The 15195-nt window shown below is 43.6% G+C and overlaps 1 protein-coding gene across 5 annotated transcripts in view; it reads right to left on the reverse strand.

The window, feature by feature from the left end:
- PLCD1 (phospholipase C delta 1) overlaps positions 1-15195 on the reverse strand; it is a 77125-nt gene that overhangs the window by 22233 nt on the left and 39697 nt on the right. For all 5 annotated transcript variants that reach the window (XM_009685195.2, XM_009685196.2, XM_009685197.2 and 2 more), the window contains exons 3-7: positions 13211-13439; positions 7685-7814; positions 4183-4411; positions 2875-3076; positions 961-1105 (exon numbers count right to left, since the gene is read on the reverse strand). In XM_009685195.2, the coding sequence (XP_009683490.2) occupies positions 961-1105; positions 2875-3076; positions 4183-4411; positions 7685-7814; positions 13211-13439 (935 nt within the window). The remainder of the gene's footprint in view (positions 1-960; positions 1106-2874; positions 3077-4182; positions 4412-7684; positions 7815-13210; positions 13440-15195) is intronic.

The following is a 15195-nucleotide window of genomic DNA, read 5'->3' on the forward strand; positions in this document are numbered from 1 at the left end:
TAAAATGCGCATTTATTAAAAATGACATATTTAGCTGCAGTGTAGCTACTCAGATCTCTGTTGATGCCTTCCAAAAATGCCAAGCCCATGTACAGGGCAGTGCGCTGGGTTGGGCTGCCTGCCACAGACTTCCTAACGCACTTTGACGAGGCTCCCGGGGCCACCGTTCTCCATCTGCACTGTGGGTATGAGCACCTCCCTACCACGGAGCAAGGACCGGGAAGGGAGGCTTTGTAAATCACTAGGTTTGCTCAGATCCTTAGGTGACCAAGATTTCGTGCAGCTGAACACTTCCTCCTTTCAGGCACAGGCCTAATCTGGTTCCCTGTAACCTCCTAGACATTTGCTGAAGACATTGCCATTGTCACTGCAGCCCTAAAGGAAACTTGGTATGGGTCTCAGCTCAATTGTGTTGAAGGAAAATAGTAGAAAAACCCAGTGGGTCTGGGCAGACCCAAAGTTTTGTGAAGGCTGCTGGCTCAACACTGCCATATAAGACTCCAGATCCGCTCATTCCTTTTAATCCAGGATAGAAGCAGTCCTTCACATGTGTCCCTCCAATGCAGATGCACTTGAGTTCTCCTAAGCTAGGGATGTAACCTGAGACATAAAAATCAAGCAAATCATAGGCCTGTTAGCACTTTCCACTACATAAGTAGTTGTTCAAGATATTCGGCCATTATTTTCATTGCAGTGGGGCCCAGGGTCCAGTTGGTGCTGGTACAGATTCACACTCGGCACCCGACAGCGTGCTGCCTAACCATGACTCCCAGAAATGGATCTCTGAAGAAGACAGAATATGGATGCCCAGCCAGAAGCATATGTCTTCTACCCATGAGAAACACTAAGGTGTAGACTTTTTTTTTTAAATGGTCTCTGCTGCGAGGGCAGAGACATGCTATCAGTCTTGAACTGTGCAATATGAGAAATCTGAGAGGGTCCAAGTTCCCTTGTCCTTACTTTGAAAGCATAGTTCTTGATGGCCTTAATGACATCACTGAAGAGGATCTTGGAGGTGAGAGTGTAGCCATGATAAATGACGGGCTCTGAGTTAGGGCCATCCCAGCAATCCAGTTCCACACAGCGGCAGCCTTTGGTGAGGGCTCTGGAAACAAAGAACGGAAGTGGTTGGGTTTTAAACCTTCCCCTCCGTTTCACAATGAGGCTGTATCAGGCACAGGTTATTTCCTGGGAAGGCTGACGAGGAGCTTGGGGATGCAGGGAGAAAAGAGGATCTTGGAAAAAGGGGAAAGCAGATGGAGAAACTGTGGAATCAGGAGAGCTCAGAGTCAGTGAAGAGAGCTCAAGGCCAAGCAAGGAAAGTACACAGAGGATCTGAGAATAGAGGCCATGAAAGTCCAAGGTAACTGGCAGAAAAGGAGACATAGTGAATGCCACGTGAGAAAGAACACTCGTGTCTGTGCTCAAAGACTGCGCCCAAAAATCATGAAGAGAAAATGAAGAGATGATGCACTGGAAGAAAGACAGTAGGTCAAAGTCAGCCTTAGAAGCCAGCTCACAGAGCCTGATGATGTGCCTCCTTCAACTAGATCCGATAAGACATGGGGGACGAATCCTCAGAGCTGTCAGGGAGGGATCTGTGAGAACTCTGCAATGACAGCTGGGGACATTGCTGAGAGCCAACGTGCCAAACTGAGTCTATAGACTGAATTTCCCTTTGGAAAGTCCTGCCTGTAAATATCTACACTTGCATTTTCATTTCCTTTCAAATGTAAGTCCCCCTATATGGCGCTATCTCTCTAGAAGGTCATTTTGTCTCTTTTACAGTAACCGTGTGTACGTTTCAGATAACACATCTCCTGTGACTCATTGCAATAAGAATCACGGCAATCTTTACTTATAGCCAAAATGTAATCCCGTAATTTTTTGGATACTGCAAGAACAATTGATACAGCTAATGAAAAAGCAACTGGTGTCAAATTTCATTCTCTGCTACTTTTAAATTTATGACTCTAGACAGCCATTGTTTCCTGAGAATCAGATAAGTAATAAGCAAAGGCAGAACCACGGTCATCAGGTTGCTTATAGGGAAACTTTTAACAGTGCAGTGTATAGATCCCAACAGAAGGAAGGGAAGAGGGTTGTGCAAGTTAATGGAGGCCATCGCAAACATCTGGCCACTAGCTGTCAGACACAGCATTTGTCATTGAAGTCAGAAGTAGGCAACTCCTAATATTCTGTCCAGGGATGCTGTGGGAGCATCTAAACTGCTAAAAAGGAACCATGCAGAAGCTTTCTGATCACCCGCACTGCCTCATTAGCTCACATCCCAGCCCGTTTTTTGGATCGCTCCAGCCAGCTTTCTCCAAGATAAACCTCAGCGTGGTCCTAGGGATAGTTCATGCCAGGGACTACTCCCAAAAGGCAATATGGATCATTAACATTATGGTAATATGCATCATTTTTGGCTCCTTTCATTCCCTACGCAGTCTTCCAGCTCTATCCCAGAAGTCTTTGCAGCTTATAAACCCCCAGCACACACGATCCCATGTCATATTATGTGGCATACAATAGACTCCCTCAGCTTCACACTTGGAAAGCACCATGCTACAGGGCTGCAATCCAATCTCCATATTATTGTAGATATTTTAAAATGGAAAAAAAATATATAGTAATTGTATGCCTTATAGTCAAAAGGACACCACGCGGGGCCCAGAGGAGACTCAGGATAAAGTGCTATGTAATGCTTACGTGGCCAACCTGGTCTACAAACAGCTCACCTTAATATGAACACAAACCAGTGCATACTACTTGGTCTCAGGGTTAGAGATTGCTTCTTGGTCCTTTTGTATCTACAGTATAAATGCATCTTGTGACCACACATGCACACGTGCGCACACACACAAATGTTACCTGATATAGGCCTCTGTGCTGCTTGGACCTGTCAGTTGGTCTTCCATGAGATAGGTATTGTGTGAGGATGACACCAAGTAGTGACTGAGAGGTTGAGTCATATCCTGGTAAACTTTACTGTGAGACGAATTGAATATATTTCCATCATCAGACAGCAGGTACATCAGGAAACCATCCTTGGTCATGGCGTTACCTCTCTTGGCTGCCAGATAAATTGACACAAGCCCCACAGTGAAAATTTGACACCTCCAGGTTGTTCCATCTTCACCAAGCTTATAACTCTGCCTGCAGATGCCTGCTGATCTCCAGAGGATCTCAGAGGCAAAATGTGCTCCCCAGACATTCAGCTATTAGTAAAGATGCTGATGCTGTTCAGGTGATGATGACATCCTCATCTGCCTGAAAATGCTTTTAAAACCCCTTTACAAGCATAACACTTGATAAGACCTAAAAAATGCCAAAAACAGCACTTAACTAATCCTTCTCTAGAGATTTACAGTACAAACATCTCCTTTTGAGATCTTCAAGTTCCCCTCATGTCCACATAGAGAAATTGTCATATGTCTAAATATGGCCAGATAAATCCCACCTAGATCCAATGAATATATGATTTGCAAAGAGAGTAAATACAGAATGAGCACATTTTGAGGAGAAAAGGGAATCTCCCCATCTTGAAGGATGGAACTAGATCCCAGTCCAGTCTCCACATCTGACATCTATAAAGTAGCATTGTCCCTCTCCTGAAGGTGTACTAGGAAAATGTAGAAAGAGTCTATGATGTTGCGATGGTGTCTTGAACATGTCCTTCAATCTGTCCCAGACTGGCTATTCATTTAATTTCTGAGCACAAAGACAGTTCTGTGTTTGTTCTCCTAAAGAGAAGTCACTTTCTTGGCTCTTTACTCAGAGACCTCACCACCTGCCTGCATTCAAAAAGACTGGCCTCTATTCCTGCTTCTGGAGAGCAGAAACATTGCTACCTACTTAACCTTGTAAAGCCACCTGAGATCTTTTAAATAGGTCATCAGAGCCTTTGCCACAGGGATTTCAGTGCCCTCTCATCACCTCGTTATCAATCCCTTTCTTGCTAATCAATGTACCTAAGCTGAAGGAGAATAGAGAAATTTCCTTTGCTTTTTTGTGGCCGCCTCTTCTAGAGCTGCTAATGTTTCCCTATAAGACTGGTCTTTCAGCAACAGCAGCTAGGAGAAACATACACATGGCTGCAGAAGAAAGCAACAGGAAAGCAATTCAGAGCTCAGTAAGGAGGTAAAGTTTTGACCCAAACCAGCCAGGGTTCCAACCTACCTCTTTCATTGGGCTCATATCTCTGAATTAAGGCAGGAGCAGCAACAACAGCGTCTTCTTCTTGCTGCATCTCATAGAGGAACCTCACCAGGTTCTGGCAGGACATGAACCCTTCCGCATCTGCATACTTTTGGAAGATTTTGTCTATTTCCTCCCTCTCTGTCAGTATCTTGTAAAATTCCTCTATCTCCTCATCCTCCAAAGCCTCTGTTTTGGACTTGTCACAGTGCTGTAAACGTAGAGGGGAGAAGGAGTGAAAACCTTCTTTCCTTCTGGCATATGCCAGCCGTAATCTGCACCAGGGCTACACAACGCAGAACACAAAATAATTGGACAAAGTTACTGGGCAGTGAAGAAGAAGCAATTGGTCAATGGTTCTCATTGACAAGCCCAAGTCATAGCACAGTTACAATTATTTTTATTTACTCACATCGTCAGCGTGCCAAGGGGCGCCAGGCACGGCCCCGAGCTCCACTACACTAGGTGCTATGCAAACAAAAAGTTAAAAGGAAAGCTCCTGACAACCTCAGCACAAAGCAAACATCAAGAGACCAAGAGATGGAGGAATATACAAAAACATTTAACTCAATACATCTTAAACTATTGATGGAGACCCTGCTCTAAAAATCTAGTAAGTAAAGTTGAAAGAGCCTTAATCTTTGATCTATCATGACAGATAGAGCTATAGCCCTGGGTTTTACGTACAAAATGCATGCTTTCGTTTAACCAGTCTTTGTACTAATCTCAGCCTAACCCTGCTGATGACCTCACCGCTGGCCACAGCAGCCTTGGCCATCCCCCAAGCAAGATGATAATGAAAGACTGTTTCTCCCTCTGGAATGACACTACTGGAATGCTTCAGTGGCAGTTTACAGCCCACTTATAAAACCAAACAAAATGATCACGATGCATTGCGTCCCACCAGCTGAACCAATGGCAAAGATTTCCGCTTGTTGTTCAGTTTTCAGAATATACTAGGTAAAAGCTATAGGTTCCTCTCAGGGAGGGGACAACCTGTGAAATGCTCAGTGCTACGGGCAACTTCAAAATAAGTTTGAGCACTCCCGGAACCATCCTTTCCTTGCTGCATTCCATGACTGCACCATCCTCTGCTGTAGATCTGGCAGATCTCACAGCCCAAGCAGAGCACGATGTTTAGTGAATGAAGAAGGAAAAGAAAGAGGGAAATAGACTGCTGGAAACTGCAGGGATCCAATGAATGACAGATGTTCTTTTCTTTAAGACAGGACTGGGAAAATAATATGATGCTGCTCCTCAGAGGCTGGCACTGTAAGTGATGGGCCTTGGGAATTTTGGTCATTAGTGACCATTAAAGGTCTTGATAACAATAGGATAATTGCACTGCCATCATAGTCACATTGCAGGATGGATCAGATGCACTATGTAAAACCAGGCTGTTTCTGCTTGTGTTGAAAGAGTTCCAACTTAGAAAGAGAACCTCAACCCAAAATCCTGTTTCACCTCATTTGTGTGCGTCATAAACCATGAGGCCTCAATTAGCTTTGGCTTGCCAGAAGGAGCCAGAACCTTTCTGATGCACCAGAATGAACATTCAGTTTGAAATGCCTGAGCAACTAGAGAAGCTTTGTGTAGTTCCTGTTTGCATTGCATATGTCCTACTCAGGCATGCCTAAAACCTATACATGGACACAGAGTAATATGATGGAAAGCAAGAATAATGTGGGAACATGCCCTATAGCAAATACTTGATCATCCTTCCTTCCTGTGACTACATGAAGAAAAAACTCAGAGAAAAGAAGATCGTTGTCATAAGACACTATAAAGTCTCTCATCCCATCTAAGTTTAGGTAGTACACAAACTAGGAACACAATTGCCTTAGGCTAACCCAGTGGTCAAATGGAGAGAGATACTCCCTGGAGGCAATTCAGGTAACAAGAGATCTGAACTAATCTCCAGAAATGCTTCTGTTTCTACTGTCTGTACAGGAAGATTAGAACAATTACACGTCTAATGAGGGTACTTCAGTTAGCTGCCTGCATTTAGATAGGAGGAATGAGGGCTTAGTAACTTTTTGGATTTCTCCTCATCAAGTTTCCACTCCTAGAGCTACCTTCTAAATATTGAAACAGCAAAAGAAGTTTGCTGAACAAAGAGGAGACTGTGCCTCCAAGACAAAGGTGAGTTTTTAGATGCTCGATGTTTGGAGATGTAGGGAGAGATGCATCTGTTGTATGAGATGTCTCCAACAGAAAGAGGTGAATTGTGCCCCAGTATCACTGACCTTTATTGGCTTGACCTACACAGACTGAAAAAGAAGCATAAAGTGACCACTTCCAACTTAGACATCTGCACTGGAAACATCTAACTCAAACAGAGGACTTCCAACCTGACTGTCGTTCTTTCAGGGTCTCCTAAAGAAGGAAGAAAGGACAAGATATACCAGCCACAGCAAGTAGTTCATCTGGAGGATTTTGCAAGGGAAAATTATTAAAAGATTTACCGGCGACCTTCCCCCTAAACCCTTGCACAGTTACCGGATTGAGAGAGAGAGAGAGAGAGACTTCCATAGAGCAAGATTTAGGAAACGAGTTCCTCCCCTGGGAAGAGGTCTTAATGAAACCTTCCCAACCTACCCTACTACCTGCTTGCAGGAAGGAACAGAACTCCTGCCTAGAGTTCTGTTTACCACTCACATGTTTACCACTGATTAGAAAATCATCTCAGAAACTACCCACCCATGAATTCAAATCCTCCTTTAGATGTGGTGAAAATTTGGAATTTATCCAGATAGTTTATCTTACCTTGGCAGGAAGGCTCATTTAGAGAGACACTAAAAACTTAACAGCTGAGAAACTGTCATCCCTTCCATTATCTTCCCGTAGGCTCAGCCAGCAAGCTGAATCTCAAGAAATTAGAAGTGTATACCCTGAGCAGATTAAATATGCCTTGGGCTATTAGAGCAACCAGACTGATCCAGGCCTGTGTGCAATGCCATATATCTATCATGATTCTATCATGATTTTTCTAATTTACACTTTCTTTCTGTTTATATCAGTCACTTGTCATCTTCCTCCTCTGAGAAGGTAAGGATCTGGGTTCACAACTGTAACCCCCTCTGATTTCAGATGGGCCCAAGCATTGTCATGTGGTCATGACATGCAAAACTACTGAAACATCTGCTACTCAAACTGCATTTGCACTTTGCTTTTTTCTTTTTTTCATGTTTGTACCCCATCTCTCTCGCAACCTTGGTAAAAAGGGACTTCAATGGTAAAGAGAAAAGACCTCCATCAAAGATATCTGCGTCAAAAAAGAAAGATACCTTCATCAAAAGCACTGCACTGGCCTAACTTAATTGTTAGTGGGAACCTGTTGAGCACCAAAAAGCCTGAGTCCTTCCTCGGTGCAAAAAAAGATGTTAAGAGTTCATTTTAGCTTAGGTCTCCATCCAAAGTTGAAAGCTATGGGAAACCATGACCTCCACCAACAGCAAGTACTTCATCTGCTTGTTGTCTTTACCTGAAAAATCTTCTTGGCATGATAGTCATCGACTTCAATGTTCACTTCTTTCAGGAAGTTCTTGAGCTCCTTCAAGCTCATCTTGTTGTCTTTGTTTTTATCAGCTTTCCGCAGGCAACTATGAATCCAGCTGCAGGATGATGTAAGGAAATCTTTCCAGGCCAGTGCCTAGTCTAAATACCTCACGCTTAACCCACAGGGGGGAAAATCCCTTCTGAAGACTCTGAACCACCTCCCCAGCTGCTGTAAATCAGCATGCTACCGCTGAATATCTTGCATCATCTTGCCTTCTGCTTTGAAAGGGCAAAATGGTGGTTTGGCAGCAGCAACATGCTCTGTAATATGAGCAATCCCAACCTTGGAGAAGCTTTTCACCATCTGGCCAAAGCTAGATCAACTCTGTTTACCCTGTAGGAGTTTTTGGCCGCAGCCAAATCACAAAGCAGTCTTATTTTTCTTTTATGACAGAAAGTACATTTTGTTCCAAACTGTTAAAAGGGGATAGATGAGGGATGAAAAGAGCTCCCAGGAAGGTAAAACAGATTGTTATGGATTTGGTCAATATTGAGTATAACAAGTTAAACACCGAACAAGGAGTCTCCAAAAGAAGCATTCACATTAATTTTTGGACTCACCTTCGACTTCCGTATTTTTTATGGATTTCTACCTATATTTCTTAAGAATTTTTTTTATAAGCATAATCAAACCAAACTTTGCGGGGTCTTGGCTTACCCTTGTAAAATACATAGATCTATTGTACTGTGACAATAATTTCTAAGAGCTCAGTTTATAATATACTCAAGCTATTACGGATCTGGATCAATTGCTGTAACAAATGAGCTTTTTTGTGTGATGTCAGTCAAACCGAACTGGGTTTCTCATGTTCTGTTGGTTTTTTGGGAAAATAATGTCAGGTAATTCAGATATGTTGGAATTTTAACGAACATAAAAGTCTCTTTTTGCAGCAAGGAACTACCTTTCTTTAATTTGCTTTAACTGTCAAATGAGGAAGGTCTTCCAGAAAAGCCTCCTATTTTTAATACAGAAAAATCATCCAAGTAACAACTAGATCTCCATAGATGTAACCTTCTATGTCTTGCATAGGAGACATTGCTTCAAACTCATTCTAAAAAAGACATTTAAAAAAATGCCCAATCTGAATGTTGATCAGAATAAAACTCAGAGCTTGCAAATACCAGCTGATGGATATAGTACCATAACTAGGCACTTCAAAATTCCCCCAGAAGAAACACTAACCGACAACCTTAGTAGTTGCAGACGCAACCTTCAAACCAAATATTTATGTCTGTGAACTTAGAAATAAGAGTAAACTGTATGCAAATGCTGTTTTTCTCTCCTTTAAAGTTGAATTTTCTGTCTTCAAAAATCTTGGCAGGTGTCAAGCAATGACTTCCTGTGGCATGCCTCTGAACCTGGTAAATATTAGTATTCCTCTTTTGTAGACATAGAAATCAAAATAAAGAGAGGTTACATTTCCCCCAGCTCCCAGGGACACCCCCACCAAGTATGCCAATGTTTGGTTGGTGGGGGGCCTAACACGTTTAAGAGCAAGCCCCACAAACAACTGGCCCGGCCTAGCAGGTGGTCACTGCCTGCAGATGGGTGGAAAAACACAGCCTAAACCTCCTAAATTAGTTTTGCTATCAACAAACTTACACTATGGAACTGGATCCATAATTTGTGCCTCTTGCTCTGAACCAGGGTCTGGCTTGGACTGGTTCTTCCTAGAAGCCCAAGTTCAAGTTATGAAGAACTTTCATTATCTGGAAGAAAAGGTCCGCAGCCCAACCACACAGTATCCTGTGCAGTGAAATATACCCCTGCTTTGCTCCAGAGGTACGTCATGCTCCGGACACGTCCAGTTACTCTATTAAAGTGAAATCCCATCATTGCCATGGTGAACCTGGGATTCTGCCTCCTCAAAAGTCCTGCAAGCACACGAGAAAGATGCTGTGCATGGAGGCAAGGCAAGAAGTCACAGCACCTCAGCTCTTCCGCACAACCTCCCACAGGGATGCTGTGCCAGGAGCACAATATCATCCGCCCTAGGGCGGAGTACAGTGCATCCAAGAGCTACACTTCCCTGAGCGTCCTGAGCATTGGTCAGCACAATGCTGACCAATGTGCCATCTGTTAATTCCCTACCCCTCTGCACCTCCTCTTCCCTGCACTGCCAGGCCTTAAGGAAATAGGCCTAAGTAATGTTCAACTCCAGTGAGCCAAGAGGAAACCCAACCTGCCTTGGCCAGAGGTGAGCTGTAGGGCTGACTAACACTAACTGTGTGCAGAAACCACTTCTTTTGCTCTAACTACTGCACAAAAGCTTTTTTTTTTTTTTTTTTTTTTTAAGTCTGAGGTCATTTCCATGGATCATGAGCACCCAGAAGACATGCATGTATCCGAAGGCTAATCTGCTCTGGAAAGCAATATATGGGCCATAAAAGGTATCCACAGAAGAGTATGCCTGGGTCCTGTCTCCAAATGGAGGATGCTTTCCTCTTATATTCATCTCAGAGAGGCTGAGCAACGTAGAAGGGAAATCAGAGAAGGGAGATCTGCTCTGTGAAGAGCAGAGGCTCACAGCTGGCCCTGGCTCTGCGAGGGGGAATGGTGGAGAGAGCAAACCAAGACCGCAGACTGTCCGGACCTCAGCAGACAACAGTGTTCATTCTCAAAATGATCTGAACTCCACATGCATCTGGATCCCCTTGGATTAGCAGAAGCTGTATGAACTAAACAGTTCACCCCAAATTCTTATTGTCTGATAAAACCATCATTTTTTGGCCCTGGTTGTGGGTCTTCCTTTTACTAGAAAGACCCTACTTGGGCCTGAGTAGACTAGAAGGAAGTTGTTCCCATTCCTGTGTACATCTGGAGAGAACCTGCTTCTTCCCTGGACATGCCAGACCGAATTATCACCTTTCTACTAGAAACCAAAAAGGGATGACCAAAAATATTTAGGGGCTATCCCTTGTACTTGCTCACAACAGAAAAGCACACAAAATTTGGGATGAATGATTCCCAACCAGAAGAAAAGCTCATACATAAACCCCAGAATCAACGCAGATGGCTTCACACATGAAAAGTCCCCTGCCTTTTTTGCTCTAAAATCATCCTGGGCACATATACCTGCAGTATTTGCTAAATAACCTATGTCAACTTGTTGCAGGATTGAATTTGATGCTTAGTAAGATCCAACTGTATGTAGAAGAACATCAGAAGTACTTTTTAAATATCAAGGGGTTTTATCCTTTGTAGGAATGTAAGGCTGGAAAGGACATACAAGCCACTAAACCCAGTCCCTTGCTATCACAGTCAATTCCACCATATCACAAGCTGAACAAACTCCACTTGAAACTAGTAAGATTTTTGCTTGCAATACTTCTAATGCTATTTCTAAATAATTTCTACATGTAATTTTTATATAATTCTGTATAATGTCTATCTTATAATGTCTATCTTATAATTTCTATCATTTCTCAATAAAACACTTCAAAAATCTTACTCATTCTTTACTTGCTCTAAGAGCTTCAGAGACTGGAAAAGATACAATGCATGGCAATTGACTACTGTGGGGGGACAAGGCAGGGTCTCAGCACTTCTTCCTCATTTATTTACTCTTTGCTTTCTGTGCTCACAGATGTGGAGAACACTTCTGACGTTTAAGGAAGTTCTGCGCAAGCCCGTGCTGCCAAGCAAACCCAATGAAGAAAAGACTAAATCTGAAATCTCAGGCTGTAATTAAACATCATCAAATTTCAAATGAGAAATTGTGCTGCTCTGTAATTCCAGGTTACGTTAAACAGCCTGAGACAAGCCCAGATTGGAAGCCAGCACTGTACTGTAATTACCCTTCCAGAAATATGGCTTGTCTGCCCACCCCAGTTAGCTTTGATTCTGCTTTCCAAAGAGAGAGAGGCCATTTCCACACTGGAAATTTACAGCCTTCTTCCTTTGCAAATGTAGTTGTTATTTCCCTCCCCTAGCAATCACTTCTTGTGAGGAAGTTTTTCAGCAGTATAGTCAATTTGGCATGCCCCAGGGACCACTTCTGCAGCCCATATTTTGCCCATACACTGTGGCATGGTCGCAGTCTTCACATTTGAAAGGAAAACTGCCAGGGTGTAACATTTGGTGCTGGCAGCTCCAAAGGTTCAAGATCTCAGCTTGTCTAGAGACTGCTCCCTGCCACCGTGGACACTCAACTGCTGACACAGCTGAGGAATGACTTTACAGCCTGGAGTCTGAAAAAGCATCTGAAAAGGCATTCATAATCCAGGAGAGAAACACACCATCCCAGGCACAGCAGAACAGATGGAGCCTGATTCCTTTGAACAAATTGCACTAAGGTTGTGCCAGGTGCTTATTAGACATCAGAGAACCCACAGAAGAGTACGGCCTGATGAAAGCTCAGCTTTTATGTGCTATTTCCTTCACATCTGGTACATTATTACCCAGCAGAGAACCCTCACGGAGAGAAGCCCTGGCTGAGGGCAGGACTCCCCAGTGCCCATGAAGGCTCAAACTCCACCTTTGTGACTTTCCCTCCGCTGAGGAGAATTCACACCACCCAGCTGCTGCGCAGATGCTTTGATGACTAGCAAGGCATTAAGCTCACACAGCCTTCCTCACTGTGAGCGCTGTGTGGTTCCCTATCTGACAGAGGAACGCCTATTTTTTTGGAGCTTACAGGAACTTCATATTTTATGACCACTGCTGCTCTGTCAAATGAGGGTGAAATCGGCCAACGCGTTCAGATGTTACTGGCAGGGCCTCAGATACAGAAGAACTGCAGAAAACTAGGCAAAAATTGCACCTATCGATAGTGTCTTTTTTCACACGGAGGTAAGACCCGTGATCACAAAGGACCTTACTGAGTGAAATCCTAGGGAAAATTCCCCGTGAACTCAGCAGAGCTACGATTTCACCCAACTAGCTCACTCTCCTTTTCCGCTCCTTTTCCATTCTAATGTCTCCGTTATTTCTAGAGCATTTGCAGACTCTTTCAGGGCAGCACTTCCTCCCTTGCTGAGGCAAATAAGGAGCAATTTCGCTGAAGTCAATAGAGCTACCCCAGGGTAAAGTTGGCAACTGGAAGAGGAGAATCGGTTCCCTTGCCTTATATTACTGAGAAACATGATAAACAGTACCAGCTTTTCATGCCTTGCCAAGAAGTGCCTGTTCTGCAGTTTATCGCAATGCAAGTGAAATGGACTCCTGAAGAATACAAAAAATAATGATTGTTCTATCGGAAGCTGCCTGAAAGAGGCAATTCTTTGCTTAAGGAGCTATGTGAAGCCTGAATCTACTCTTGCTTGCATCACTGCAAATCAGGAAAAAAAGTGCTGGAAACTAGGAAGTTTGCCCAGGTGTAAAATCAGCATGAGAGAAAAGTCAGTGTGCAGGGCCAATAGGAAAAAAAGGGTTTAGTCTACTATCTCCACCCACAGAAAAACACAAGAGCATCTTTATATGTGATTAACCGTTTTACAAGGCAAAGGATACTGTTGGAGTTTCTGTTTCTGGTTCATAGAGTTGCTGTGGGCTATGATTTTCCCAAGGCCAGTGATCCAATGGTTGGCATCATCCTCTGAATTTGCAATGAGATCCAGGTTTTTGCGTTGGTCTTTGAAAACGATGGAAAAGCAGAGATTCTCCGAGACATTCTTGGCGTACTTTTCCATACCTTCTGTTTTATGGCCTGACCTCACATCCCGAATATCTTCAATGGAGACTGTGGAAAGAAAGCAGAGCCTGCTGTCAGCAGAGGTTCAGTCAGACTTATCTCTACTTGGTGAAGGATATTAAAAGATTACTTTTTCCTTTTCCTGCTACCTCTCCCTCCCATTGCTGGAGGATTTCCTTCCCTTCCCTGCTTCCCTAAACTTGGGTACTAAAGAAAGCGCAAATCAAAAGGAGCAGAAAGAGCAAACAAGAAAACAAAAAACTCTCATTTGTTCTTTTCCCACGTCGTTTATTTAACAGAAGCAGAATATGCACTGGATGACATACTGTGCTATCACATTTAGGAGACATGAATCACTGCAAAGACCTTAGCTCCAGTCCGTAGAGCATCTCTGACTTGATCTCTGCTTGGATCTGCAAGCAGGGAGAGCAAAGTGGTGCCTCTCCAGGAGCATCAGGACATGCAACCTGCTATGTCTATCCACTCCACTCCGTAAATCTGTACCCGAATCTGTCACTGAGACCATGATTTTTTAACTGTCCAACCTGACACGTTGATGTTCAGAGACAGGAGCTACCAATTTCAGAAATCTGTGCTTCTTTCCATGCTTTCAGTTAGCACAACCCAAAAGGGACACCAGAAATCACCGGTTGCTTTTGTTTCACCTATCTGTGCCTTTCTTACCCACCTATAAACACAAAGGGAAAAAACACTGATCTTCCTGTGGAAACTGCTTGGACGCTTTTAGCTCTTTAAGATGCCTCAACAACCAGGATGCCTCAGCATGGGCGTAATAAGAGATGCCATCAGCATGGGCATAATAAGAGATGCCATATAATCAATAAGTGTTTGAAAGGCCCTAGAGCAGTGTGTAACAGGACCTCACAGTATCAATCAAACCACCTTGAGCTAATCTCTTCTCAGACCTGGAAATAAACAATTCTAAAGGCCCACAGAAAAATTGGGGGCTGATTCAAGTGAGAGCAGGGCAGGAGCCACCATGGTGGCCCTTCAGTTTGTGAAAAGTGAGAAGGGAAAATTTACAAGCTTGTATAGTCTTCTCAGTCACACCTATGTAAATTAAGGATGCAAAGACCAAAGCTTCAAAGCAGTTCAGTGTCACCCATGCTCTGTCCTTACCTCTGCCAGGGGTACATTTGATCCCCTTTGCTGTATGGCAGCACAGCACCTTATTCAAAACCATCCCTCCCCATTTGCATCTCTGCCCCTCAGATGGTGGAAATGAGCCTTGACTCCACACCACGAGTCCGCAAAGTGTGTGCATGAAGCAATCCAGACACGTAGCCGTGCATTCACCCCATGGGAAGAACCAGGTTACTAGACAAATATAAGTAACCACGACCTCTCTATGCTGTTCTGAGAGCATTGTGGGTGCCCTCAAACAGCATCGCGTGGAAAGTGACTCTTCCAGCAGCACACACAACCTCTTCTTGTCTTTCATGGAGGTGCTAGGACACTTCCTACACATACAAAGGACTGAGTGGAAAGAGCAGAAGCTGCTTCGTCACATCGGACTGCTGAGAAATACAACACCAAAGCAGGGATGGCACCTCCAGATGTGAAATGGCAAAACTACCTTCATCGGATGTTGGAGCTACTAACTGAGAGCAGGGGAAAGTTAATGTTTTGCAAACCTCTACCTCCACAATTCATCTCAGGGCATGTGTAGAAAAGGCAACACATCAGAGAGGTAACCAAGTATGCCTAAAAATAGATTTAATCACAGAAACTTGAAAAAATGTGGTTTTAACCTCTCCCAACCTCAAACTGTAAATCAGGGTAA

The sequence above is a fragment of the Struthio camelus genome, chromosome 2, assembly GCF_040807025.1.
Source record: "Struthio camelus isolate bStrCam1 chromosome 2, bStrCam1.hap1, whole genome shotgun sequence".
In the NCBI taxonomy this organism is placed as follows: domain Eukaryota; kingdom Metazoa; phylum Chordata; class Aves; order Struthioniformes; family Struthionidae; genus Struthio; species Struthio camelus.